We start from the raw sequence: 12,502 nt of genomic DNA on the forward strand, positions 1-12,502 counted from the left end.
TAAAATCTGTGAAGTTGTCAAACAAAAGACTTTTATTACAATGTTGTAATAATTTTCCTTTAAAATTCATGATAAATAAATTACTATTTTTTTTGTAAAATATCCCAAATCACTTGGGTTGACAAGCTTGAACTTGTACACATGATGCTGATAAGTCAGTCTACAAGGGTGTTGTAAATCCACACCCCCATACACACCAACAATATTGTCCGTTTTGGGTTGTCAGATTCCCGTGAATATATAGGGCCCGCACGGTTTTGTTTCTCCTTAGGCCCAAGCAGGTGGGCTACGCCCAACCCACTCAAGCCTAGGAAAAGGTCTTGTTAGTGGTAAGAGGTGAGTTTGGCCTTATAAATAAGGCATGAGTGCCCACATCTTTAGATGTGGGACTTTTACGAGGATAGAGGAGACCCACAGATTATGACATGGTATCATATTGGATCTATGGTTTAGTTGGAGCGCACTATCCTCCACGTGTTGAGCTGTTGAATGTCCACCTCACACGTGCGAAGGAGTGTGAAATATCTCACATCGCTTGAGTTGACAAGCTCAGTCTTATATATATGATATGAGTTTCATTCTCTTTGTAACTTGGTTTGCAAGGGAGAATATAAAACTCCGTAGATTATGACATTTTTAGAATTTAGATTTCAGATGCAACACGTATGTATGCAGGATGATGACAAACATATAGAAAGTGAGTTGGATGGTCGTGGAAAGTTTCGAAGCATGATTCGAAGAAGAAGAGAGGAGGTTTCGAATGAAGTGGACAGATGAGTCAGCACACACATGGACATACTTTGGCAAATGGCAAGATGCATGAACGTAATATCTTGGCAACCAAACAACTTGGTGAGGTAGCCATCAGCAATTACGTCACGTGGGACTTGGATTTATTACAAAAATATCTTTTTTAAGTCCAAGGATGCAAAAAGGGTAAGTGGACATATATGTCACTTTTTTCGAGCACTTTATTGAGTCATCTTATGTCAATTTGGTAAGTAACGAAAAAATATTAATTGATTCTCAAACAATTTAGTTAATCTAATTAATTTTTTATTTTTTTTAATCAAAAAGGACAGGTTTCAATATCCTTTAATTAGAGTGTTCTAATATTTAATTAATGTATTTATGTTTGTTTTAGATTAATTTCATCCATATGAGTGTGTCTTATTGGTATTGCAAGAAACGAGATTAAAATGGAACTTTTGTAACTGATAAAGAGATCCATAACAAAAGCCGTCCGAACACCATAACCAGATGTCCGAACAACTGGTTGACTCAGAGGAATATCGTGTTAGACAAAAGGGGTCAAGAGAAGAGGGTGTCCAAACACCTCATTGAGATGTCAAGAAAACCTATGCATTTTCATCCTTGTTCAAGGAAGGCACCCTAGACATTTTCAACCTTGCTCAATGAAGGCCTGTCTGGACTCCCTTATAAGTTGTCCGGACAAGTGTCACGAACCAGCAACATATTTTTCAAGGACATTTTGGGCAAATCTCAATTATAACTAAAGGGGGACGGTTTTGTAAGGATAGTTTACTATTTAAAACCCTAATCTAAGGAATGGCTCTCATCCTTCATTCCATTAGTGTAGATTTAATTTCTCTCTTTGCTTTTCTTAGTTCATCTCAATGATTTTGTATAAACACTGATTTTGATGACAATAAATTAGATGTTTATTACCAATTTCATGAGTGACTAATTGTCTTCTTTAGTTTCTAATCTCGAAGGGTGGATGTGATTTTTGATTGTTAAAGGTATGTGTATAGAATCGTAGCTTCGATTTCTTTCATGCCATTCTGTGATAGTTATTTGTTGGGTACATATGAATGGGTATGCTATTGTTGTGTTTTCTTGATTCGGAGTGTGAATCGGATACGACGACTAGGATAGGTGACTACCCCTTTGCATTCATCGTAGACCAAGAGAGTCGATGACCTCCATGTTTTAATGGAAGTCTTTATGCCCAATTTTCATTGCATATGCATGATTGGTGATATCATACAATTTCGTTGTGCATGAATGTGTGTGTTTGTAATAATACCTTGAGCATGAGAATTGACCATCCACTGGGACGGATTAGAGGCTAGAGTTTTTACTTAATTATTTTCTTTATTCTTGCTTTAGTTGATTACAAAAATGGCATGCTTACCAAGTCATTCAGTTACTTTTACTTTTTTTTGCATCTTATTCATTATTGTTTGCAAGCTCTTTAGTGAATTGTTTGCATTCATCCACCAAAATTACATTTAGTTTTCCCGTGGATTCGACTCCGAACTCATCGAATTATTACTTGTTGACTACCTTACACTTGAGGTAAGTTCAGCACATGCAATTTGGTGTCAATCAAACAACGCCATACAAATTTATTTGATATAGGTCTAAACTCAAACTGATCGGCCTGCGCGCACAAAAGTTTCTCACCTGACAACATGTTAATTATTAAGTTGGGTCAAACCTCAGCCTATGACCACAAGAGTATTGGTCCTAGTGGAAATCGAACTCAAAACCTTATGAATCCATACGATTTGGCTCTAGAAAAATTTACTATTAATCTATCACCTTACTGAGGGGATAGGTGGCTAAAATTAGTGCAACCAATTCCACCATATCTCTACCATACAATGCAACCATGTATTGGATTTGACAACATCACACCCAATGCATTCAATGGTGCAGATTATGTGGAATTGCCGAAATCATTCCAACAAATCCTTTTCCCTTATTGAGATAAACATGGATACATAAGCAGGAAGGATTCATTGTCGGGCCGGCCCCTTACATGATCAATTAATCTGTGTGATAATGGTTTGGGCCGTACAAATGTCCGGCCCAATTGATGGAATAGGACAAAGCCCAAAAAAAACTGTTGGACAATTAATCAAACTTTCTAAAATCTTCGAAGCCACGTCATTTCTTGTCAAACTCCCGACACTTCTTTGTCGACATTATTGAAAAAAAAAAACTCAACAAGAGCAGATAAACTCACATGGAATATAATCTAATTTATCCAATAATTGTTCATATCAGCATAAAGACACAAGATTTCTTTGAATCCCGGGTACCATTATTCACTCAGATTCAAAAAATCTCTTCCTTTTTCATTCTGATTGATTTCCCACTTCGTGAATTTTTCTCAACTTTCAATTCTTGATTCACATGGCGTCGCTGAGTTTGACCCAGTTCAGAGGCAGGAACTTGGTGGCTGATTCTCGGATTAGGCCTTCTCAGACTGTGAATCGGCCTGGTAGAGTTGGGTTTTTGAGGGTGGTTGCGTCGGACACTCGGGCAGAGCCGGATTTGAGTGTGACTGTTAATGGATTACACATGCCCAATCCATTTGTGATCGGGTCGGGTCCTCCCGGGACCAACTACACGGTCATGAAGCGCGCTTTTGATGAAGGCTGGGGTGCTGTTATTGCAAAAACGGTTCGTCGATTTTTTTTCCCTTTTCTAGTTCCTGATTTTGTTTGGTTCAGTACTTTCCCCTCGACAACAGAGATCTTGATTTTGTTATAACAGAAGGGAAAACCCATTTCACTGCCACTCTTACTATTGCATTTACCCATTTCACTGCCACTCTTACCATTGCATTTATGGCAATTTCTGATCAGATTATAACTTCATTGGGAAGGCTTATTGTAGATTGAAGGCTGAATATGCATTGTTAGGACAGTGTTTGAGTTGATGATCTGCAATGTTAGGCATAGCTATTACCAATAACAAGATAGTTGATTTTGGGATTTGAAATGGATAGCAAATGTAGACTATTGTTTAATGCAAGAACTCTACTTGTTTTTGAGAGTTTTCTTCACAATTGGAAACAATGAAATTGTTGGTTTTTGTATCTTGTAGTTGACTTTGTTTTTCAATGTAAAATTGATCCTGAATATTGTTTTGCTAGGTATCACTAGATGCATCAAAAGTTGTAAACGTAACTCCTCGATACGCCAGACTACGAGCTGGTGAAAATGGCTCATCCAAAGGGCAAATCATTGGCTGGGAAAATATAGAACTTATTAGTGACAGGCCTTTTGAGACTATGTTAAAAGAATTCACGCGATTGAAAGAAGAATATCCTGATCGGATTGTAATTGCCTCTATTATGGAGGAATACAACCAAGCTGCTTGGGAGGAACTTATTGATCGAGTTGAGCAAACTGGGATTGTAAGTTATAGTCATCTAATTGTTCTTCTTTTAGAAAATGTCTTTTGAATCTGCTTCTTTTCGTCATCCATTTTTTTTTGACAATTTTAAAGGATGCCATTGAAATAAATTTCTCGTGCCCTCATGGCATGCCTGAGCGCAAAATGGGTGCTGCAGTAGGTCAAGATTGTGCATTGTTGGAAGAAGTTTGTGGATGGATCAATGCAAAAGCTACTGTTCCTGTGTGGGCAAAGATGACTCCTAACATCACAGATATTACACAGGTTTGGTTTCTATCTAGTCCTCTGTTTCGCTGGTTAAATTTCTTCTCATTGTGATTTACATCCTCTGTGTATATACACAGCCAGCTAGGGTGTCTCTAAAGTCGGGATGTGAGGGAATAGCGGCCATTAACACAATCATGAGCGTGATGGGCATCAACCTTAATACCCTACGTCCGGAGCCCTGTGTGGAAGGGTATGCTCTATTACTCCAATACGACAGATTCCTACTGGTTTATTACTCTCCTTATGTTGTATCTTTACAATGCTTAATTTTTTTTTTTGGCCAGATACTCAACTCCTGGTGGTTATTCTTCCAAGGCAGTTCATCCTATTGCCCTTGGAAAAGTGATGAGTATTGCAAAAATGATGAAAGCAGAATTCAATGATAAGGATTATTCACTTTCTGGTATTGGAGGTGTCGAGACAGGCGGTGATGCTGCTGAATTTATTCTTCTTGGAGCAAACACGGTTCAGGTGAGAATGCTTTATTTGATTATACCAACATAAGTCTCATCTCAGATAAAACATAGGTCATGATGTTTGTGGTGGTGAAATTATATGTATGAAGGTTCTTAATTTTCTTTCTAAATACTTACAGGCGTGATTGTCCTTGAAAGTAGTACATAGGAAATGTGTTGAATATTGTTGCATTCACTAAGCGCATGTTTCCCTGTGATCATAGGTATAGAAGTGCCGTCACATACTTATTTTCGGCCGTCTCTTCCTCCCTACCTCTATTTCTCTTGGATTCTTTCTTCTCTTCTTGGCTTAGTTCTCACTCTGATTTCAATTTCTGTTCCAACTTTTGATTGTGTCCTACATCACTATTTTTTATACCTCGCAAATTTTACTTCTTTTTTCTTTTTCATACTGCATCGTCTTATGCGATGTTTGAGAAAAGTTTTGTTTTTTAGGTTTGCACTGGTGTTATGATGCACGGCTATGGCCTCGTGAAGAAACTTTGTGCTGAGCTGAAGGATTTCATGGAAATGCACAACTTCACATCCATAGAAGATTTTAGAGGGTACACAATTCTAATGGTTAACAAAGCTAAAACACTGCTCACATCAAATCATTTAACTTCCCTTCTTTTTTTCTTTGGTCTTACATTACAGGGCGTCACTTGAGTATTTTACTACTCATATGGATTTGGTTCAAAGACAGCAACAAGCAATTCAACAAAGGAAAGCTATAAAAAAAGGTCTGCAGTCAGATAAAGATTGGACAGGAGATGGTTTTGTGAAAGAGTCTGAGAGTATGGTTTCTAATTGACATGTAAAAACTCGAGCTATCCCTCTCGGATATGACTAGAAAAATGGTTTTACTGGTGTTTCTTCTGATTTGAAAGAACTGAATTCATGAAAACATGCACTTTACTTGCTTATTTCTCCTGCAAATCGAGTTTTGGATTCGAAATTTCAGTCCTGTATCATATTGAATGACTGACTGGAGGAAAGTACTCTATTTCTTGACGGATATATAGAAGTGTCTTTTGTATTAGCTCTACTCAATTTAGATCATTACTGGAGTTTTGATCAACTAAAGATGAGGTGGAAGGTTCATGGTGATCAGGTGTAGCAGCATCTGATAAGATTAAGCTCCCTGAGTTGTGATTGCATGCCATTGATGAAAGCTATTGTTAATTCCTACTACTACTACTATCATCCTCCATATCTCCAACAGTACTCAAAAACCAATCTGTGCTTACCATATTTAATGGGCTGAGCCCGTGAAATTATAGCTCTTAGTGATTTATGCAGAACCTTGAAAACTTATCCTACAAACTAATTGAAAATGATAAGCATCCCAGTAATTCTTTTGTCCTAAGATATTCCAAATGATGAGATGGACGCACCTCATCTATGTGAATATGAGACCCACATGATTCATATGAAATCGTGTGCGTCCATCATAACATTTAGAATAGCTTGGACAAAAATCCGCTAACTGTTGCAAACCATTGCAGCAACATGCATTATTGAAAGAATGTATAGACCACACCAACTTCAAGACAATCCTTAAAACACCTCAAAAACTCATCATGTAGGACTAAACTGTGACAACATTCATTCAGAGTATAACATCTGTGTTGTGTTGATTGTTTATATTGTATAGACCATACCAACCTCCACAAGAGCTGCATGAGGAATGTTCAATGCAACTGGATGGGCTCGGCAATTCTGATCGCAGACAACGTAAGTCTTGATTAGAAACTGCTTCAAGAAGCTCGAGCCTTGACGAACGGTTAGATGAGACCGGCCTAGCAAATATGCAGTACCACTCTCTCTGGCATCAATTAGTTCTTGTAGCTCCTGCCTGACGAATACGTTCATTTTAGGACGATTTTCAGGCAATGTAAATCGTACCTTCTTCTTTCTTCGGACAGGAGTTTCATTGTTCGCCACGCTTGTAGTTCCCACATCTGAGCAAGTATCCTGTACAGGAATTATGGCATTTCCCTCCGGAGATGGCTTTCCAACCACAATCATTCTTCCTTCAGGGGAGACTAGTGATTCAAAATCATTTTCTTCCTGGGAAATGAATTCTGCAATCGAACGAATAATCTGCTCCTCAAAATCATCTGTGTCCCGAATACGATCACAATACCCGTATCTCACAATGCATCGAAAGATTTTATACGTCTTGGCACCAACCCGGCCTATAAGATAACGTCGACTTGGGGGCACATGAGGGACAGGTAAAGACTTGAAGGACACAAAGATCAGTACTTGATGAAATGCAGGAAGATTTGTAATGAAATGTGAGAAGAAAGCTGGGATTCCTGTCACTATATCAGTAAAGATGAAACCGATTCCGGGTACTCTTGCAACTCCAAGGCCTGGACTATAGTCTGTGAGCCATTCTGTAGATACCTTGTTTTGCAAATCAAGCTCGTACTTCTTCATAGTTCCATAATGCCATGCAAGCATGATTGTCAAGGACAATGCCACAAACACAAACAAAGACCAGGCGCCTTTGTGAAAATTTAACATGCATGCTGATAGGTAAATGGCTTCCACAAAGCCAAAGAAGAGTAAGAAGCACAAAGAGACCAACCAACTCTTCTCCCAGTATAAAGCAATCACAAGTGACATCAGAAAAGATGTGACTAGCATTCCGGAAACAATTGCTAAGCCTGTGGATCATTTAACCGATATGTGTGAGACAAGCCTATAAGGACAAGATTATTAAACAATTTATTACTTATTAGTTTTCTCTAATTCTAATGATTGCGTGACATCTTTGTAAGTAAGCTGACATTGTATTTTTCAGATTTCTAACATCATAAATAAAGAACAAGATATGAAAACGTACCAGCTGCATTACCAATCCGCACAGCATCATGGAAACCAATTGTAACACAGAGACTAAGGACCATCAATAGCCAGTTGACATCTGGAATATAAACTTGACCATTAAGTTTATCTGATGTATGTATAACTTTTACTCGGGGAAAACAACCAAGTGCCAGACACTGATTTATGATGGAGAAACTTCCCGTTAAACTTGCTTGGCTTCCTACGACTGAAGCAAGAAGTGAGAGCACTACGAAGACATGGCGTGCAAGTTCTGCGCTTCCCATGCATTTCAAGAGTGAGAATAAAACAATCTTATGAAAAAGTAGCCGTCAAAAAAATGGAATAGCAACTGAATAGCTTACTAGGTACAGATCGACTGAGATGATTGAAATCTTCAAAATTTTCATAGTTCTTGGAAATAAATGCAGCTTGACCCGCATAGCACAGAATTAGAATTGGATAAATCAAGGACACAAACACAATCTGCAGCACACACAATGGACAAAACTCTTCTTATTTGTACAAAGCACACTTCATTTGAAAGCAACAGAATACTATTGATTCCGATACCTGGAGTGGCTTTCTTGAAAAATGACCTAAATCTGCAAACATAGCCTCTGTTCCTGTGAAGTAGATGGAGTATGGAGTGGTCAAACAACGCGTTTATTACTAAAACCAAGCATATTTCAAGGGAAGGGAGTTAATTGATAGGAACATGAGAAAATGTCTCAGTTCAACACGCCAGAACTTCAACCTGCACTTACCTGCAATGCACAAAAGGATGCTCCCCAATGACCTCCAACTTCTTTTGTCAATATTTCTGATGAATCTATACATATATACTGGGGAGATTGCAGAAATGATTTTGGGTTCACATTGCACTATATTATGTATGCCTACTCCACCAATGAATAAGAGCCATACGATGATAATTGGAGCAAACATAAAGCCTATTTTATGGGTCCCATAGTGCTGGAGTGTAAAAAGGCACACCAATATGGCACAGGCAAACGGAACTGGGACATCTGACTCGAGGGAAAAAAACACGAACACCAGTTTTAGGGTCAGTGAACGCTTTAAGAGACACGTGAGAATGATTCAAAATGCATTTGATTGAGAATATTGTACAACCATAAAAAATCATAAAAAGGCGATGAGAGACAGAAAAGCAAGAACATTCATATTACCAAAATCAAAGAAATCTACACTGGGAATAGAGTGCTTACACTTATTCAGGTCTTCTGCGATAAGGTCCTGCTCTTTTGGTGAAGAGGAAACTGGAAAGAGCCACAAGACACAGACACCTTATTAATTAATGTGTTCTCGATAAAATGGGTTCCACGGAATGAAGAAAATCATGCAACTTTGTTTTTTCTTGTTCATCAGTGAGAGAGCTTACATATATCTGCCATATCGGCTAATGATCGCTGAAGACCTGATGAAGCAGATAACACTGGCAAGGAGAAAGAAAAACGAATATAAATCACTCAAGCTAAATGGTTACTATCATGCGAGGAAAAGACAAACGCAAATTGTATCAAATTATCAACAGATATAATCGGAAGGTGATGGGACTGTCATACCAGAAATAGCTGGGGTAAGCACTGCATCACCAATCATCATGCAAGCACCAAACAGGGCCGATAGCAGCATCAAATAATGACTAGTTTTATTGTTTTCTATTGCTCTTCTAGCCCTCGTTTCCTTCTTGATCCTAAAAGGGCTTCCAGCCTCATAATGCATAACCTTGTTAGCATTTCTATCATTAGGAAGCAGGCCAACTTTAGCATGCCTGCACAATAATGAGTACAGCGCAAATGGACCACCTGCACAAATAAAAGACGACTAAAATTCATGTTCCAATCCTATCAAAGGATAACTTTAAAAATCATGGTTATTTGTAACCAACTAACCATTACCTTCTCCATCATCATCGGCTCTCAATACAATTATGGCATACTTTAGCAAGGTAACGATTGTCAGAGTCCAGAAAATAAAAGATAAGTATTGATATGCAGAATCAGACGATGTGAATTCTTCTACAGGAATCGTGCCATAGACATATAAGGGAGCAGTGCTTAAGCGACCAAAAACTACTCCAAGGCTTTGGAAAGACAAAAGGAGTGTATGCTTCTGCATTTGTACAAAACTAAAATTATTTCAAGAAACTCAGATCACATGGTAACAATAGAAATATTGCACTGCAGTTTTTGCAGTAGACGGACAAATTAATAGATTTTAGTGATAGAGAATAAAACAAGCAAGGTCAAGAAAACTGAATCTTGATGCCTTCTTCCAACAGGTTTCGCCGAATTGTCAGCAAAATAAGTATTAATCTCATCTACCAGTGCCACAATTAACCTTGGATCAAGAATAAGAAGAAGAAAAAGCAATAGTTTTTCCAGCAGAACACACAAAGTGACATCTGGTTAGAGAAACAAATCAAACAACACCAAATTAGGCAACTTTATCATATGTAAGAGCTCTTCATACTACAATACAAGAAAACCCTTAAGAACAAAATATATTCAGTCCATCTATTCCACAAGTTCAGACCCTCAATCGATCAGCTATCTTCAATATCAGTGCATGTGATTTGAAGAAACAATCTAATCCTAAATCTTGCATCCACAATTGAAAAGGGCTTCATTGGCAACTGAGATTCGAAGTCTATTTCATACAATTTGGGGAAAGAAAACACTGGAAAATTTTACATAAAAAACAAACCCATGAAGAAAGAACTGTAAGAAATGAATCAAACGTACAAGCAAAGTCATGTTTTCCCCAAACTAGAAAGAAAAGTTACCTTAAACCCATCAAGCGAGGGACTTGAAGTTAGTTCAGGATCCATTAACAGATGAACAGAGAGAGCAATAGACTGAGTGACAATAGAGAGAGTCAGAGATAAAAAAAGAAAAAAGAAAAGAAAAGACAGAAGATTAAATGGACCAGCGATTGCGTCTATGCTTCATAAATTCTATCACAGTGAAGAAGAGAGAGCGACGGAGAGATACAGAAATCATAAAAGTCAATACATTTCCATTTCCTTGTTCTCTTGTTCATTCTGCTGGTTTTTTGCATTAATAATTCTTCTTGCTGGAGAGTTGTGTTTTCTCCATATTTTTCAACGGTTTTTCAATGTTAAATATGATTTTTTTTTATTATCATATTAATTAATTGCTTAATTATATATAGTAGAGAGTGTATGCCGGAATAACAAGGACGGCTTGGGATTTTTAACATTCTTAAAATAAGAAAAATATTTTTTTGTGTATCCTAATAAATAATTATTAGATTCAAATCCATAAAGAGTCTCTCCGCATGTATGTCGGAAATGATGCATATATATATTCTCGATCCCACCCATTATGATGATGCATATATATATCTTGTATGTTCACGACCTCATCCATCAATCACCATCATATCATATATATATATATATTCTTGATCCCACCCATTATGATGATGCATATACATATCTTGTATGTTCACGTCCCCACCCATCAATCACCATGAAACGTTTGTTCACCACAGTTTTAACTTTTTACCTTAATAAATGATGGAAAATGATTATGAATGTTTATATGAACAGTCAAAGCAATTAATGAAAATTATTTATTAATTAATTTATGCATCCAAATCACATGCCTTTCCGTTGAAAAGTTGGGATCGGTGTGATTGGTCCACGTGTTAACACTCTTTTTTCGTTAGAGGGTTCGTTTGGAGAGAGAGTTCGGTGTTTGAAATTTTGTAGTGTAATTCGATATTGTCTGGTGTTTGTAAATTCTTAGGTTATTTTTGTGGCACTGATTTTAACATTTATTATCTTGGAATGAAATGTAGGAGTTTCAACTCTTTTTTAAAAAAAAAAACAGAGAGAGATGATTTCAATGATAAACGAAGAATAAAATTCCTTTTGTTTATCAATTTTAGACCATGCGAAATTAGGGTTGGGAAGGTTCTGCATAAAATGAAAAATAATAAATATATATTTTATTAACCGAGAATGGTATCATACAAGCTTGTTCTTTGTACATTCTATATGGGAACAAGTCTCTCCAATGTAAGTTTGGTGGTATTGGAAGAGATACCGAGTGGCGAAGGGGTTAAGTCTTTTGTCTTATATCGCCCAAGAGAAGATATGAAGTACAATATATAATAGGTCAAACTTCCTAAATAATAACAAACGCTTTTCCTGGGCTCAAACTAATATGGGTTGATGCTGAGCCTAGGAAGACAAAGTTGTGCAGATCAGTATGGATTTTGAGTTTCACTCCTAATGACATAGAAAGTTGGCCAAAATCCAATGCATACTCATAAGGGTATTGCATAACCATATGCCTGCAAGGGTATTACTTCTAGTGGGAATCCACCTCAGAACCTTCTTAGTCAGTACATACATATTAATAAGAATTTGATATTTAAATCTCTTTTGGAATTCAAGTAGAAATCCAACCAAAGAAAGACTAACCCCAGTCCCCCTGTTTGCATTAATTTGAATGCATACGTGTGTCGTGTGTATATATGATCTATAGATATATCATAGTGACTAATAACTCTTTAAGAAAAGAAACTGTAGTTGCAATTGGTTCCAACTTTTGAAGTTCTAATTGTAAGAGGATTCCTACTGTAATAACAATTCCTGTTGTGTATATACATATATAGCTATACATGAGATCAACTATAACAATGTCGTGCTTCATCAAAAGAAGAAAAACTATACCCTGTGTTTGAAGAATTTTAAGGTACATGTAAACAAATTC

At 37.1% G+C, this 12,502-nt stretch overlaps 2 protein-coding genes across 5 annotated transcripts; one reads left to right on the forward strand and one right to left on the reverse strand.

Moving 5' to 3' along the window:
• Window positions 1–3,165: 3,165 nt before the first annotated feature.
• Window positions 3,166–5,946, forward strand: LOC119987056 (dihydropyrimidine dehydrogenase (NADP(+)), chloroplastic-like). Its single transcript, XM_038831775.1, has 7 exons — window positions 3,166–3,435; window positions 3,911–4,174; window positions 4,267–4,437; window positions 4,518–4,630; window positions 4,725–4,911; window positions 5,352–5,461; window positions 5,553–5,946. Exons 1-7 carry the CDS (start codon window positions 3,166–3,168, stop codon window positions 5,707–5,709), a joined length of 1,272 nt encoding a protein of 423 aa, XP_038687703.1. The 3' UTR covers window positions 5,710–5,946.
• Window positions 5,947–6,149: 203 nt separating this feature from the next.
• LOC119987055 (potassium transporter 10-like) lies at window positions 6,150–10,902 on the reverse strand. Of its 4 annotated transcripts, none has more exons than XM_038831773.1 (11): window positions 10,543–10,765; window positions 9,656–9,869; window positions 9,320–9,562; window positions 9,136–9,189; window positions 8,963–9,013; window positions 8,501–8,761; window positions 8,307–8,359; window positions 8,099–8,219; window positions 7,753–8,007; window positions 6,522–7,573; window positions 6,150–6,459 (listed from the first exon to the last, which is right to left on the reverse strand). In XM_038831773.1, exons 1-10 carry the CDS (start codon window positions 10,585–10,587, stop codon window positions 6,540–6,542), a joined length of 2,331 nt encoding a protein of 776 aa, XP_038687701.1. In that variant the 5' UTR covers window positions 10,588–10,765; the 3' UTR covers window positions 6,150–6,459; window positions 6,522–6,539. The 4 variants fall into 4 exon arrangements, with proteins under 4 accessions (XP_038687701.1, XP_038687700.1, XP_038687699.1 ...); XM_038831771.1 differs by lacking the exon at window positions 6,150–6,459 and adding an exon at window positions 10,772–10,902 and having other exon boundaries at window positions 6,540–7,573; window positions 10,543–10,614; XM_038831772.1 differs by having other exon boundaries at window positions 6,377–7,573.
• Window positions 10,903–12,502: the final 1,600 nt, after the last annotated feature.

This window comes from Tripterygium wilfordii, chromosome 20 (genome assembly GCF_013401445.1).
Source record: "Tripterygium wilfordii isolate XIE 37 chromosome 20, ASM1340144v1, whole genome shotgun sequence".
Lineage (NCBI taxonomy): Eukaryota > Viridiplantae > Streptophyta > Magnoliopsida > Celastrales > Celastraceae > Tripterygium > Tripterygium wilfordii.